General features: G+C 46.2%; 1 protein-coding gene and 1 long non-coding RNA gene across 8 annotated transcripts in view; one reads left to right on the top strand and one right to left on the bottom strand.

The window, feature by feature from the left end:
* The window catches only part of BRPF1 (bromodomain and PHD finger containing 1), a 36,412-nt gene extending 28,906 nt beyond the window's left edge, over positions 1-7,506 (bottom strand). For 2 of the 7 annotated variants that reach the window (XM_083355950.1, XM_083355952.1), the window contains exons 1-3: positions 7,256-7,496; positions 1,326-1,944; positions 1,144-1,188 (exon numbers count right to left, since the gene is read on the bottom strand). In XM_083355950.1, coding sequence (XP_083212076.1) covers positions 1,144-1,188; positions 1,326-1,930 — 650 coding nt within the window. In that variant the 5' untranslated portion in view covers positions 1,931-1,944; positions 7,256-7,496. Of the gene's footprint in view, positions 1-1,143; positions 1,189-1,325; positions 1,945-7,255 lie in introns of all 7 variants that reach the window. The other 5 variants (XM_083355946.1, XM_083355949.1, XM_083355948.1 and 2 more) reach the window with 5 other exon arrangements.
* The window catches only part of LOC310636369, a 431,277-nt gene that overhangs the window by 284,448 nt on the left and 131,620 nt on the right, over positions 1-15,209 (top strand). The window lies entirely within an intron of this gene.

Here is a 15,209-nt window from a genome sequence, read left to right as displayed (position 1 = left end):
GAGAAGGCTCTAACATTGGGAAAGGTGGAAGGAAACAGAAGAAGGAAAAAAAACACAATCCCACCAGCAATGTAGAGGGACTCGGTGGCAAGGGGTGGAAGGACCAAGTTAGGTTCAGATTCTTATGGAGTCAACCACCAACTAAATGGCACGCAATCAATCTCTCCATAGCCATGAAAAGTCACAGTGATTTAACGAAGCACAAACGGTACAAATCACATTAGTTTGTGTCAGGTATGTCATGGTGCGTATATATGTACATATTCTCCTGCACAGTGTGCCATTCGCCTCTCTCTTCAGGCAACGTGTTGTTGATTATGGCCACCCAAGTCCCTTGTTTCCCCCTTGCTTAGGAAGAAAATATCATAATAGGAAACCTTTCAACTGAAGAACTCCTGCTATTGAAGCTGAACAGGCTGAGCAGGGTCCTTACAATTGGGGGAGGGGGGGGAGAACACAATGTACCAGTTTCATTCAGTGCAAGATACTTTTCAAACTCAAACTCAGGAGGGGGAAGGGAACCGGCAGAGAATCTGCCTCTCTTTGCGGGCCACAGGTTTTCCCCCCCACCCCACCCAGCTCGCACACTGGTGCTGGGGAAATCCAGGAGCCATTAGAGGGGAATGCAGGCAGTCCTCGACTTACAACAGTACGTTTAGTGACAGTTCGAAGCTACCACAGCACAGAAAAGAGTGACCTATGACCATTTTTCACCCTTGCAACCGCTGCAGCATCCCCGTGGCCACGGGCTCGAAATCTGGAGGCTTGGCAACCGGCTCGTGTTTATGACGGCTGCGGTGTGTCCCGGGTGTGTGTGTGTATGTGTGTGTGTGTCCCGAGACTCTCCTCTTGGGACCTTCGGACAAGCAAAGTCAACGGGGAAGTCAAATTCACTTAACCGCCGTGTTGCCAACTTAACAACTGCCGTAATTTACTTGACAGCTACGCTAAGGAAGGTCGTAAAATGGGGGCGAAACTCACTTGACGACGATATCTCACTTAGCAACAGAAACCTGGGGCTCGACGGGGGGTGGTAAGGCGAGGACTGCCCGTATTGCAGCCGAGTCGCTTCCCAAACAGGAAGACTTCCCTCTTCGGTCTCCCTGGTGCCCCACCACCACCCCGCCTCTGAAAACAGATTACCTTGGTCTCCAACCAAACCGGAACAAGGTGCAGTCAGAAGCCACCCTACGAGAGGGAAACACATTCTTAAGGAGCTCTCCTCTCTGTGCCTGAGGTTCCAGATTAAAGGAGCCTCTGCCCCTCCCACTCAGCGCTCTGAGCCACGGTCCTACGGGACTCCGCTTGCGGCCCACGACCGATACCTGTAGTAAGAGGTGGGGCGAGGTGGGGCGTCGGGGGTGTCCTGGTCCAGCTCTCGGTACACAGCCTCGGGAAGCTTCGGCGTGTTGCCAGCTGAGGCACTGTGGTGGTGGTGGTGGTGGTGGTTGGAATCCTTGCGTTTCTCCTTGTTCTTGTGCTTGCCGGCCTTGGGAGCTACCGTGGGCGTTTCGGTGTTCTCCTTGTTGCTGTTGTTCTCCGGGGCCTCCTCGGGGGCCTCGTCGTCCTCGGACACCACGTCCAAGTTATCGAAGATGCTGATGCGGTGCACGCGGCCGTGCAGGTCCACCTCCACCATGCGCTGGGCTTGGGCGTAAGTCATAACGTCCCGTCCTGGGGACTGCGAAGTCTCGGAGGGGCTGGGCGACTGCTTGTTGGTCGCACGGCCGTGCCGGCCCTTCTTTTTGTGCTTGCGCAGGGGGGTGTTCTGGGGGGGCGGTGGATTGTCATGGTCGTAGTGGTAGAGATGGTACTCGATGCCGCTGTAGCTCTTGTAGATTTTGCGGCAGGTGTCCACGGGACACTCGTAGGGCGGCTTGGTTGCCCGCAGATTGTGGCAGAACGTCTTCACGTCAAAGTCCACCCCCATGGTGTTTCTCGGCTCTGTAGGGAAAGAGAACGAAGAGCGGGAATGGGAGGTTTGCCACACCAGCCGTCAACCAACCACCCGGGCCCAAGGGTTTAGCAACACTCCTGGATCCCTACGACGGAATCTGACTAAGCCCCAACTGATTAAGCAAACTTGAAACCAGAAAGGCAAATGATGAGCCAGAGGATCAACTGGGCAAAACAACTGGATCAAAACTAATGTTACAGCCGTGCTGCAATATGACTGGTACAACTTTGCATGTTTTTTAAAAACAGGTATTGTTTTCCATCCTAATTCTTCTGATTTATTACTAAGTTACGCAGATCGATAGCAGCTCAGTAGGAGACATCTGTAATTACAACCAGTCCTTATCACCTGTAGTATGTTCGCCAACCAAATTCATTGTCCTAGGTATGCAGGCACCAGAAGATCTACCTGCCAATCTGCTTCTTCTTTTAAAAAGATCTACAATCCCAACAAAGCTTTCCTTATATCTTCTTACCTTATCTGAATACTTGCAGACTCTATTGTATACTGGCCTCATCGTGTCAATTTACACAGCAATGAAGATATGTTAATAATTGTGGTCAATACACAACTGTGAATTAAGACATGCAAAAGAATTCCAAACAGAAATATCCTGCTACAGCCTGCCAGATTTCTTAGTTGAGAGTTGTTGTATCCTGCCTTCAGTTAATTTATTAAGGAAATTTATAGACACCCAACTCACTTACAAGTGACTCTGAGCAGCTCGTTACTTGTTTTGAGGGGCTATCACACTTATCAATACACTTGTGATGCTTGGAGCTACTGTTGCAAACATTGACTAATTCTTGTGTTCTTCTTTCTGCTTCAGATAGCAACGCTAACTTCTAAGCCTGGAATGTTGCTGTCAGTAAATTACTGTTTATATTGGAAATAAATTCTACAAGCTGTAAAATTCAGCACATCTTGAAAACACCGGTGTGTAGAAATCTGCACTAAACATTTAGTATCAGTGGCAGCACTCTGCTCAACCTGGTTGATTGCAAACTGCTAAGCAGGTCTGGACCTGGCCAGTATTTATATGGGAGACCACAGAAAATCCTAGAGCTGTAGATTGGGGTTGGAAGTCAAGAAACATTTAAGAAGGCAATGGTAAATCAGTTCTGTGTTGTTGCCAAAAAAAGAAAAAAGGCCCGTCCCACATGGACATATTTATGAGGTCACCAGAAGTTACAACTCTACTCAAAGGAGATTTTATTTTAAACCATCAATCAAAGGTGTGAAAAGGATACAAGTTTGAAATTAGCCACATTCTCAGTTGCATAAGGAAGAAAGTAGTTAGGGTTATGCAAATGCTGGCCTCATGTTATTTGTACTGAATTAAACTATATTATGAGAAAATGATTCCAAGGAAGATTTACCCAGTGCTGCCATGTTTTAAAGGAAACATTTCGTTTGCCTTGCTTTTCAAAAGTAAATTCTTCTATTTGTTTTTCTGCTGGAGCCTTACTGGCTTTATTGGGACTGCTGAAGCTAACGCTTTTCTATTACTAATTATGTTCTCTGTTTGTTTGTTTTTAATTCCAAGCCTCTGGGAGATCAGGAGAGCCTATTATCATGTTCACAAATGAGGAGGAAAGGAAAGAGGTTCTCTGCCCAGCCCAAGCCTACCTTGCTTTCTCACACTGCTTTCTTTGCTCCGCATTTGGCTATGCAGGGAACACGAATTAAGCAGGATGCATGGAAGGATGATGGGAGGATGAATGAATGAATCACTTCATAATTCACTTATATACACCAATACTCCAGCCTGGAGCAACCTAAACCAAATGGGCATTTAAATCCAGCAGGGGTAGTACCTAGTGCTTCTCCGAAGCTAACTTACTACCATTGCCATCCAACCCCATTACTCTGAGGAGAAATCACTCGTCTCATCATGCTGATTCCAATCCTTGTCATTTTCCCCAACATGCCAGGAAGGGAACCGACTGAAGACAATCTGGCAGCGTGCTAAGGATTCCCTGTTACTGACACGTCTTGCTAATCCCATGTTTTCCCTCCTGCCTTTAACAATGCCACACTCACTAAGGTGGAAGAGGCTCACCCATTGCCTGGTTAACCACAGCTATGCACAAGGTAAAAAAGAGAGGGCGAAGGGGAAAAAGGGGGAAGTGGAGGAATGCAACAGTCGGTACTACTTCTGACAGTGCAGTCTTTCTCTGTAATCTCGCTACGAGAGGAAAAATGACAGCTAAGGCAGAGGATGTCAGGCAACACTCCTGGCAGCTGGGATAAATAGGAGAGAGAAAATTAAAGAGAGTGCAATCCACTGCCTATGTCAGTTCACACACAGCCTTCCTAATGCCTGGAGCACCTCTCTTTTGACAACCGAGTTGAGGCTGGAGCCAACCTTCCACTGCCTTCCCATCCCATCCCTGCAGCTTTAAGAGGGAATGACAACTAACAGAAAAGTTAGCTGTCCAAATTCAGGCCCATACTTTTTACCTTTCCCCCCCCCCACCCTTCCATTTCAAGAGAACTCATGCAGGGGTGTTTGGGGAGGGGGGAAGTACGAGAGAGAGAAAGAGAGAGAGAAAGAGAGAGAGAGAGAGAGAGAGAGAGAGAGAGAGAGAGAGAGAGAGAGAGAGAGAGAAAAGAGATTTTTTATTTTTATTTTTATTTTAATTCCATTTATATCCCGCCCTTCTCCGAAGACTCAGGGCGGCTTACAAGCTTAGCAGTAGTAGCCTTCATTCTATGTATATGCCTGCTTATTAGGGCTTTCACACACACCCCAAGCGGCATTATTACAAAGTCAGCTTAATTGCCCCCAACAATCTGGGTCCTCATTTTACCTACCTCGGAAGGATGGAAGGCTGAGTCAACCTTGAGCCTGGTGGGACTCGAACCTGCACTAATTGCAGGCAGCTGGTGTTGCTTGCACCAGATTGCACCAGACCATCCTTTCTTTAAGCATGTTTGCTGCACCCTGTTTCCCCTCCGCTAAAAAAAAAAAAAAAAAGCTGAGGCTCTACAGCAGCTTTCCCCCAACCCCAACCGGAGGCCTTCTTCACACGTGCTGGGCTCCCGTGTGACTTCCCCAGAATGGGTGAAAAGGATCGAAGTTCATCTTAACAGGCAGGCAGGCTGGCCTGAGCGGAGGCGGCCGGCATCCCACTCCCCTGGCTTCCCAAACGGGGAAGCGGCTCCCCGCCCACCCGACCCCCAAGCTACCCCCTTCTCACCTGCCTCTACCCACCCCCCCTGCCGCCTCCTCCCTGCATATGGGCAAGGAGGGGGGGCAGAGGGTTTCCCCCCTCTGCAGGCTGCCTCTCTCTGGCTCCTGCCAACCTCGCTCGCCCCATATGGTTGAGCAGGGATCTTCAAACTTGGCCCTTTTATGACTTGTGGACTTCAACTCCCAGAATTCCTCAGCCAAGTCTGAAGACCCCTGTTCTAAAGCGTGCCTGGCTGAGGAATTCTAGGAGTTGAAGGCCACAAGTCATAAAAGGGCCACGTTTGAAGACCCCTGTTCTAAAGCGTGCCTGGCTGAGGAATTCTGGGAGTTGAAGGCCACAAGTCATAAAAGGGCCAAGTTTGAAGACCCCTGTTCTAAAGCATGATTGGCTGAGGAATTCTGGGAGTTGAAGTCCACAAGTCATAAAAGGGCAAAGTCTGAAGACCCCTGTTCTAAAGCACGACTGGCTGAGGAATTCTGGGAGTTGAAGTCCACAAGTCATAAAAGGGCCAAGTTTGAAGACCCCTGTTCTAAAGCGTGACTGGCTGAGGAATTCTGGGAGTTGAAGTCCACAAGTCATAAAAGGGCCAAGTTTGAAGACCCCTGTTCTAAAGCACGACTGGCTGAGGAATTCTGGGAGTTGAAGTCCACAAGTCATAAAAGGGCCAAGTTTGAAGACCCCTGTTCTAAAGCACGACTGGCTGAGGAATTCTGGGAGTTGAAGTCCACAAGTCATAAAAGGGCCAAGTTTGAAGACCCCTGTTCTAAAGCACGACTGGCTGAGGAATTCTGGGAGTTGAACTCCACAAGTCATAAAAGGGCCAAGTTTGAAGACCCCTGTTCTAAAGCACGACTGGCTGAGGAATTCTGGGAGTTGAAGTCCACAAGTCATAAAAGGGCCAAGTTTGAAGACCCCTGTTCTAAAGCGTGCCTGGCTGAGGAATTCTGGGAGTTGAAGTCCACAAGTCATAAAAGGGCCAAGTCTGAAGACTCCTGTTCTAAAGCGTGCCTGGCTGAGGAATTCTGGGAGTTGAAGTCCACAAGTCATAAAAGGGCCAAGTCTGAAGACCCCTGTTCTAAAGCATGCCTGGCTGAGGAATTGTGGGAGTTGAAGTCCACAAGTCATAAAAGGGCCAATTCTGAAGACCCCTGTTCTAAAGCACGACTGGCTGAGGAATTCTGGGAGTTGAAGTCCACAAGTCATAAAAGGGCCAAGTTTGAAGACCCCTGTTCTAAAGCGTGGCTGGCTGAGGAAATCTGGGAGTTGAAGTCCACGTCATAAAAGGGCCAAGTTTGAAGACCCCTGTTCTAAAGCACGCCTGGCTGAGGAAATCTGGGAGTTGAAGTCCACGTCATAAAAGGGCCAAGTTTGAAGACCCCTGTTCTAAAGCACGCCTGGCTGAGGAATTCTGGGAGTTGAAGTCCACAAGTCATAAAAGGGCCAAGTTTGAAGACCCCTGTTCTAAAGCACGCCTGGCTGAGGAATTCTGGGAGTTGAAGTCCACAAGTCATAAAAGGGCCAAGTTTGAAGACCCCTGTTCTAAAGCACGCCTGGCTGAGGAATTCTGGGAGTTGAAGTCCACAAGTCATAAAAGGGCCAAGTTTGAAGACCCCTGTTCTAAAGCACAACTGGCTGAGGAATTCTGGCAGTTGAAGTCCACAAGTCACAAAAGGGCCAAGTTTGAAGACCCCTGTGGTTGAGGGTCCAGATGGGGGCGCGGGGGGGGGCCTGTCAGGCTTAGCCCCGAGCGGCCCGCCGCCTTCCCGCTTGGCACCCTTTGCACGTGCGGCGGCCAAGCGGAGCTGCTGGGAAGGCGAGGCCGTGGGGGGGGAAAGCCCGTGCCAGCCTCCCGGCCACCTGCCGACGCCGCCCCGGCCTCTTTTAACGGGCAGCCGCGGCTCATTTATTCCACGCGCCCCGCCCCGGCAACGCAGCCTCCGGGGTGGTGGTGGGTGGCTGCCTGTCTGCCTGTCCTTTCCTGGAAGGGAAAGCTGCCTTCGGCCCCAGGCCGTGTCGCTCCTGCCGCCCGACGCCGCCTCCCGCCACCCCTTCCCGGTCTCTCCCACCACCACCACCACCTCCTCCGCCGCGGCTCTCTCACCGAGCGCGTCTCAAGCCCCGGCCCGGCTGAGGCGCTGCGGCTGCAGGGCGACTCCTGCGGCGGCGGCGGGGTCCATGGGCCCAAACCCGGCCCGGACAATGGAGGTGAAGGCTCCGCTGGAGGAGGAGGCGGCGGCGGCGGCTGGAGAAGCGGCAGCAGCGGCGGCGGCTCCTGCGCGGGGAGGCCGCTGGGTAAAAGCGGCGTCCTGGTAACCGCACTTTCGCCACAGAGGCGGCTGGGCCCAGCGCTCGGCTCCTTCAACCTTCCCACCCACACACACACATACACGCGCGCGCGCGCGGCCTTCCCAAGCACGGCTTCGATTTGGCGGGCTGGCTTCAGACAAAAGCCCCCACGGCGCTCCTCCGCCTCAGCCCCCTGGGCGAGGAAAGGCTCGCAAGAGCAAAAGCGCCCGGGAGGCTCTGAGGCGAATCTGCCGCCGCGGATCGTCAGGCTTTGCGCGCTGGCTCGAGAGCCGGCAAGGGGCGCTTGCTCGGGTGGCCGCCGCCGCCGCCTCGCGGGCTGGAGCTCTGCCCGGTGCCGGCAGCCAAGTTGCTGGAGGGAAGCCTGGAGGAGGGTGGTGGTAATTGGGTGCCGTGGCCGGGGAGCTTCTCCCTCGAGGAGCCGGGGCGGGGACGGACGGCATCGGAAGCCGGTTGCCCGTTTTCCCCCCCAGAGGAAAGTGGGCTCCGACAGAGAAAAAAGAGCCAGGTAGAAAATCTAGACCAGGGGTCTTCGAACTTGGCAACTTTTAAGACTTGTGGACTTCAACTCCCAGAATTCCTCAGCCAATCCTGGCTGGCTGAGGAATTCTGGGAGTTGAAGTCCACAAGTCTTAAAGTTGCCAAGTTTGAAGACCCCTGATCTAGACAGCACACTAAAAAGCAGAGACATCACCCTGTCAACAAAAGTGCGTATAGTCAAGGCTATGGTCTTCCCAGTTGCAATGTATGGCAGTGAAAGCTGGACCATAAGAAAGGCTGAGCGCCAAAGAATTGAAACCTTTGAACTATGGTGCTGGAGAAGACTCCTGCGAGTCCCTTGGACTGCAAGGAGACCAAACCGGTCAGTCCTAGAGGAGATCAATCCTGACTGCTCTTTAGAAGGCCAGATCCTGAAGCTAAAACTCAAATACTTTGACCACCTAATGAGAAGGAAGGACTCACTGGAGAAGAGCCTAATGCTGGGAAAGATTGAGGGCAAGAGAAGAATGGGACGACAGAGAATGAGGTGGCTGGATGGAGTCACTGAAGCAGTAGGCGTGAGCTTAAATGGACTCCAGAAGATGGTAGAGGACAGGAAGGCCTGGAGGAACGTTGTCCATAGGGTCGCGATGGGTCGGACATGACTTCGCAACTAACAACAAAGAAAATATAAACGTGCGATGGGAATCTTAACTTCCCTGGATTTTTGAACGCCCTGATAAAAGTGGGATTTGACTTTTAAGAGAATGAACAAAGAGAAAGCCTGCTTTGATGTATGGCTCGAGTGTGTTCAAAGCATTTCGTGTCCGCGGTTTCAAAGTCCGGCCGTCATTTTATTCTCCTTTAGTTCGTGGACAGAAATATGAGATATGTGATCATTACTATCTAAATGAAAGAAGGGAAATGTGGGTTACCCGAAAATTAAGGTTTTTAGATACTACAGGCTAATTTGGAGCACTGTATTGAAATTAGATAAAACTTAAAAAAACAGGACATGAATAAAGTATACGTGAAAATGTATAGATAATTGTTCAAACTGAGTCTGCTACAACCAGAAATGTATTAATTTGATTTTGATATTGTGACTAAGGGAATTGGATAGGGAATTTTTGTTGATTTACCTTGTCCTACCTACAAAAAATTTTTGTTATTGGACTTTTGATTATCCAGTCACCACATTGCTTCACAAATATTTGGATGTAAAATTAGAAAATTAATAAAACCTGTTGAAAAAAGAAGAAGAAAAGAAATATGAGATTTCCCGAGTCAGAACTTGGGAGGTTTACAGAATTGCACCAACTCTGTGGATTTATCCAAGTTGGCTCTGTTGAGTGCAGTGAAATATAATAGTAATTTTTTGGCAGAATGACAACAAAATAGAGTTACGTGCATTGCTGTTCTCCAAACAGTTTAGAGATGTTTCTATCTGAAACAACCTGATGCTACCTGGCAGAAAACCAAGATGACCTTTATCCACCACATCCAATTTTAATTAAGGCCTGACTTAAAAGCATACCGTAATTAATACCTGTCAATCGTAGGTTGCAAAATATTGTGAACTTCACAAAAAGTCATAAGGGAGAAAAGCAAGAAGCAGACGGGTAGTCTGTTGGTTTCTAGTTTAATAGAGATGTTTTGCCAAGTGATCAGGTGTCCAGGCAGCTGGTTCTTTTGGATCCAGAGATGATAAACTCTCCAGTAAATAAAGGGATTTTAAGCTTTATTATTAGCTCAAGCATAAAATTTAAAAGCATAACAAAAAGCATACATACTAAGCAAGATAATAGCTAAATCTCTTACAAGCTGCCAGGAGCTCCTTGATGATAGCAGGGGGGTACCCCATGGCAGCCAATTTTCACAGTACCTAATACTAGGTAGGTTCCATTCATAAACTCCCCGTTAATAACAACAAGCCTGCAGTTTTTATCAAAACCTGGCACCGTGGCTTCATGATTCTGCTATGGTAAGGAGACTACAAGACCTGAATTTGATGGATGGCACCTAACTGGGATGGGAATTGAAAGTCAGATTTCTGGGGGGGGGGGAGGGAAAGGGAGGATAGGAGCTTTGAAGCTATATGGAAATTCCCTCCCCCCCCCACTTCTTGGTTTAGCAAGCTAGAGTGAAAACAAAATATGTCACTAAACTCATTGAAATAACAGTGGTCTTCCATATTGTCACTACAATGTAATGTCCCAACAGATAGCTATTTGAAAGCAGTTGTTGAATCCCACGATCCATAAGGTACAGTGAGTAAGCACATGAAATCTGGGCCACAGCTTATAGACTTGCAGGAAATTGTGGAAAAGAATGGAAAGTTATCTTGCTTGTGCTTCAAATATTGTCCTATGTTTACTGCCAAGATTAAACCTCCTTGCATTAGTCCCTCCAAAGCAGTGCCTCTCAACCTTGGCAACTTGAAGATGTGCGGACTTCAGTTGGCAGAATTCCCCAGTCAGCATGGCTGTGTGAAGTCCATATGTCTTCAAGCTGCCAAAGTTAAGAAAAACTGCTCCGAAGTATTGCAAATAGAGTGGGCTTTTAGTTTAGTTTATTCTCTTTGTGCAGCAACATGGTACCTTCTCAATCAATGATAGTTGTATGTAGAGTAGCAGTTGTCAAGTTTCCAACGTATGAGTTTTTCAAGTGACTCTGAGGCATTGTTGCGTTGACAGCAGTCCTATGAAAGCCTTTAAAAAGTTGAAAGACAAAAAAGGTAGATCCAACAGTATGGTTGGTGTTATAATGATACACTGGAAATTGTAACTATCTAACTGGTTTTTAATTTGCATATTTTATTTTATGAAATCTGTCATTAATGCATATCATTTAATTTTTGTACACTATTGTCCTTTTTTTAAATTATAAATTGATTAGAGGAATAAGTGCCAAGAAAAATAAAAGTCACACATTGATCCTGTCGTTTAAAGAAAACTGGGATATCTCACGTTCTCCAGTGTTATTTTTTATTAAATGTTGGTTTAAAATATGTTGGATATTTAAAACATAAAAACAGCATGAATGATAGATAACCTGACCTACTGGGAGAATGTAGGAGTGCTGTGATGTTCGGAAGTATTAAGACTGATCACAAGTAACTTTTTTCAGCAGCATTATAACTTTAAATGGTCGCTAAATGAATGGATGTAAGGAAACAACTTGTAAAACAATTGTATGACTTAATGTGCAGTTGGTTTATATGACATGAAGGCAATGACTGGATTCCTGTAATACAGGGATGTCAAACTCACAATGTCACTGGGCGGCAGTTTGACACACCTGCTGTAATACAATAAACTGCAAACATATTTTAGCCTGGAGGATGAAGTCTTCTATGGATCCAGACCTTGTCAAATAGATACATAGTTATCTTTGTTAGACTTAGCAAGACTAATTCTGGGTTTGGCGGAATAGGTGGTTTTGATAGTGTTACAATTTGGCATGAACAAAATTCCAAATTGTTTCTATGATTCTGAAATGGATAGTAACAGTCCATATTATTTGTTAGATAGCTTTGGTCTCTCATGATGACGTTTAGAACACGGTGGCTCACATGGTTACAAATTTGGGTTGACAACAGGCCCACATTCAAGACCCAAGTGATGTTGCATGATGGGCCGAGCTCCCATTTGCTCCACTTCTGACAATAATGATGTAATGATGAAGTTGAGTCTGCCACACACGGAGCATCACATTTGTAACTTTTAGTTATTATTCTGAACTAATTGTCACATTTGTTGCATGGTATATCAGTTTACCCATAAGTGATTACCTTGACAGGAATATGGTATGTCATTGAAGATCTGTCAGGGGTAAATATAATTTATTACGTTACCCAATTGTAGTCCCATAACAAGGGGAGTAACTATAATCGGTTTAAAATCCAGTTTTAAATGTTTTGGAAACAAAGCTTCCAAAAGATGGCACTGTGACTTTGGCCATCCCTATCAACATTTGCAGCTACAGTTCAGAATTAGAGAAGGCTCCCCAAAGCAAGAACAGGGCAAATGCACCTTGGTTTTTTGCTGATGGCTTTCAATTACCACACCTTTGGAGAAATTTCAAGCAAAAGTCATTACAAACCTGAGATTTAATGGAACAGCTACTAAGGAAACGTCTCTGCCATAAGCAGTGCAAGGAATAAAACATGGCAGGAGGCAGGACAAACCATTTCCAAAAACCTTGCCAATAAAACTGTAGGGACTTGTCCAGGCAATTGCCAGGAACCAACACGTGACACGAAGGCAGGGGAAAAAAATTTGGGGGCGGGGGAACTGTTGTGTTGCCAAGGTGTAACAAGTTGCCAGACAAATTTCTCCTGCCTTTGAGATTGAAACGTAGATTAGATCTTTATAGTACTGAGCAGGTTGCTTCTGAATCGAGATTATGGTATCACTTTTAGGATTTCACCCAAGCCCTGCTTTTGGCATTTGTTTCTTAACAATTGCTACTCTATTTATAACATTGTCTTCAGTAGACAGAGGATCTAATGTTTTTCAGATGTGAAAGGACCCATTTCAGTTTGCTGGCTCACCGTCTTGACGCGTAGCAACTTTGCCTTAGTTTGAGTTCTGACATTTCAAGTGTGCACAGTATACATATATTCGCAGCACTGAACTTCCCACTTGTCTCTGGATAGATCAGCAAGAAGACATCATTTAGTTTTAATCCCGCCATGTCATAAATATCGGTGCTACTCACACTTGCTCCCTTCTCTTCCACTGTCCCTTTTTTGGATGCCTTCTGACCTGGAAAGCCAGTCTTCTAGTTAGTACATGAAGTCCTTGACGTACAACAATTTGTTTAGTGACCATTCGAACACGCTTGGCGACAGGCTCATATTTATGGTTTGAGTGTCCCGAGGTCACGTGATCACCTTTTGCGACCTGACAAGAAAAGTCAGCAGGGAAGCCAAGTTCTCTTAAACAACCATGTCACTCATTTAACAAGTGCAGCGATTCACTTAACAACTGTGGCAAGGAGGCAAAACTCACTTGACCAATGTCTCACTTAGCAACAGAAATTTGGGGCTCAATTGTGGTCTTAAGTTGAGGACTAGCTGTATCATGTTGACATTGTCTTGGTTCTCAGTGGGAAGAATGTCCGACTGGGTTACCATATCAAAAAGCAGCACAAGTAGTCCTCCACATATGACTACGATGGAGCCAAAAAAACTCGTGCCAAGCAAGACAGATATTAAGTGATGTGCCCAGGTTTTTTTGCTTCAGTTGTTAAGCGAATCACTGTATTAAGTAAATCAGGCAGTTGTTAAGAGAATCTGGCTTCCCCCATTGACTTTGCTTGTCGGCATTCAGCTGGGAAGTTTACGAATGGAGAGGACATGTGACCCTGACACACTGCATCATAAATACATGGTAGTTGCCAAGCGCCCAAATTTTAATCACATGATCATGGGGATGCTGCACTGGTCGTATGTGTAAAAAACTGTCATCTCTCTTTTTTCCAGTGCTGTTGTAACTTTGAACGGCCATTAAACAAATGTTTTTAAGTCGAGGACTATCTGTATGGCCATGTTTTTGTAAACTAAATATTTAATTTGTGGATTTGTGAATTCTCATGCTCCATCTCAGTGTTTCTCAACCTTAACAGCTTGAAGATGTGTGGACTTCAATTCCCAGAATTCCCCAGCCAGCTGTCCTGTGCTGGCTGGGGAATTCTGGGAATTGAAGTCCACACATCTTCAAGTTGCCAAAGTTAAGAAACACTGCTCTATCTCAGAGTTGGACATATTTGACAAAAGAGATCTGAGATACGAGAGCTCCTGCAAGTTTGGATAGATGGTTAAATATATCTTGCAGGAAGGAATGCATGAATCCTGAATTATTCTTAGTTGAAGAAGACCCCTGCTTAGTTAATTAAACCTCATAATGCTTTCTGATTTTGGTAACAGTTAATACATACGACTATCCTATGAACGTTCAGCACAGATGGCACAGATTTTACTCTGCTATTGCAAAGACCGGCTTCTTCCTTACAAACTAGCTTGGGACTCTCTGTTAAGCACCATTAGCTTACAATCACTGCAATATACACTTTGCTTAAACATTTTTATTCATTTTCTTTAGTGGTGACTTCGTTCTCCAACTATTACCTGCTTCTACTTTTTTTCTGCTTTCTCCATGGTTATATAAGGTATTATCTGTTCCTCCACTAATTATGATTCAGGAATTTGAGCAAATATAAAGAAATATAAATGACATTATGGTCGATACATTAAAAATTGGCAAGCTAGGCAGTAGATCTGAATAGTAGCATGAGGAACACCATACTGAGCAGCAGGATTTGTGAAAAGGATCTTAGTATACTTGTGGATCACATGCTAACCATGAGCCAATGATATGAGGCTGCCAAAAGGAAAAAAAATAGAAAATGCATACAGTTAGTCCTCGACTTACGACCATAATTGAGGGTAACATTTCTCTTGCTAAGTGAGATATTTGTTAAGTGAATTTTGCCCCATTTTACAGCCTTCCTTGCCACAGTTGTTAAGTGAATCACTGCAGTAGTTAAATTAGTAACATGGTTGTTGAAAGGATCTGGCTACCCCGTTGACTTTGCTTATCAGAAGGTCACAAAAGGGGATCACATGACCTGCCCAGACACTGGAACTGTCCTAAATATGAGTCAGTTGCCAAGTGTCCAAAGTTTGATCACATGAACATGGGGACGCTGCAGTGATCCTAAGTATGAAAAAAAATCATAAGTCACTTTTTCAGTGCTGTTGTAACTTTGAACAATCACTAAGTGAACTACCGTTATTCAAGGACTACCTGTACTGGTTTTGATTCTCATTTCACTAAGTATGAATTAACTGTTGCAACTTTAAGTCCATCTCCCACCTCCAACTTACTCTCACCTTAAATCTTACAACAGCAGATTATTAATCACACAGTAGATGGATTGGAAGGCCAGGGAAGTATGCCAGGGAGAATTTGAGAAACAGGGATAAGAGATGCAGAGTAAATGAGAAGGCAAATAAGAGACTTAATCCCCAGATCTCCTGTTGGGCCATCCGTTGTGTACCCTTTTTACTGCCCCCAAAGCAGCAATTGCTTATCTGTTCTAATGTAACCCAGGAACTGAGGTCCTTCCTCTACATCGACTGGAGCTCTTTGGACAAAAATGACGAAATAGCATTAAGTCCAGGTTGACACAACAGCCCAGCTTAGTCTTCCTGCCTCTAGCGAATGACCTGAGGCAAACATCCTACAGCTGCTTCAGTTGCAGGG

This window comes from Vipera ursinii (genome assembly GCF_947247035.1).
Source record: "Vipera ursinii genome assembly, chromosome: 2".
In the NCBI taxonomy this organism is placed as follows: domain Eukaryota; kingdom Metazoa; phylum Chordata; class Lepidosauria; order Squamata; family Viperidae; genus Vipera; species Vipera ursinii.
Note: the sequence above shows the minus strand (reverse complement) of the source record. Positions and strands in the feature narration are given on the sequence as shown.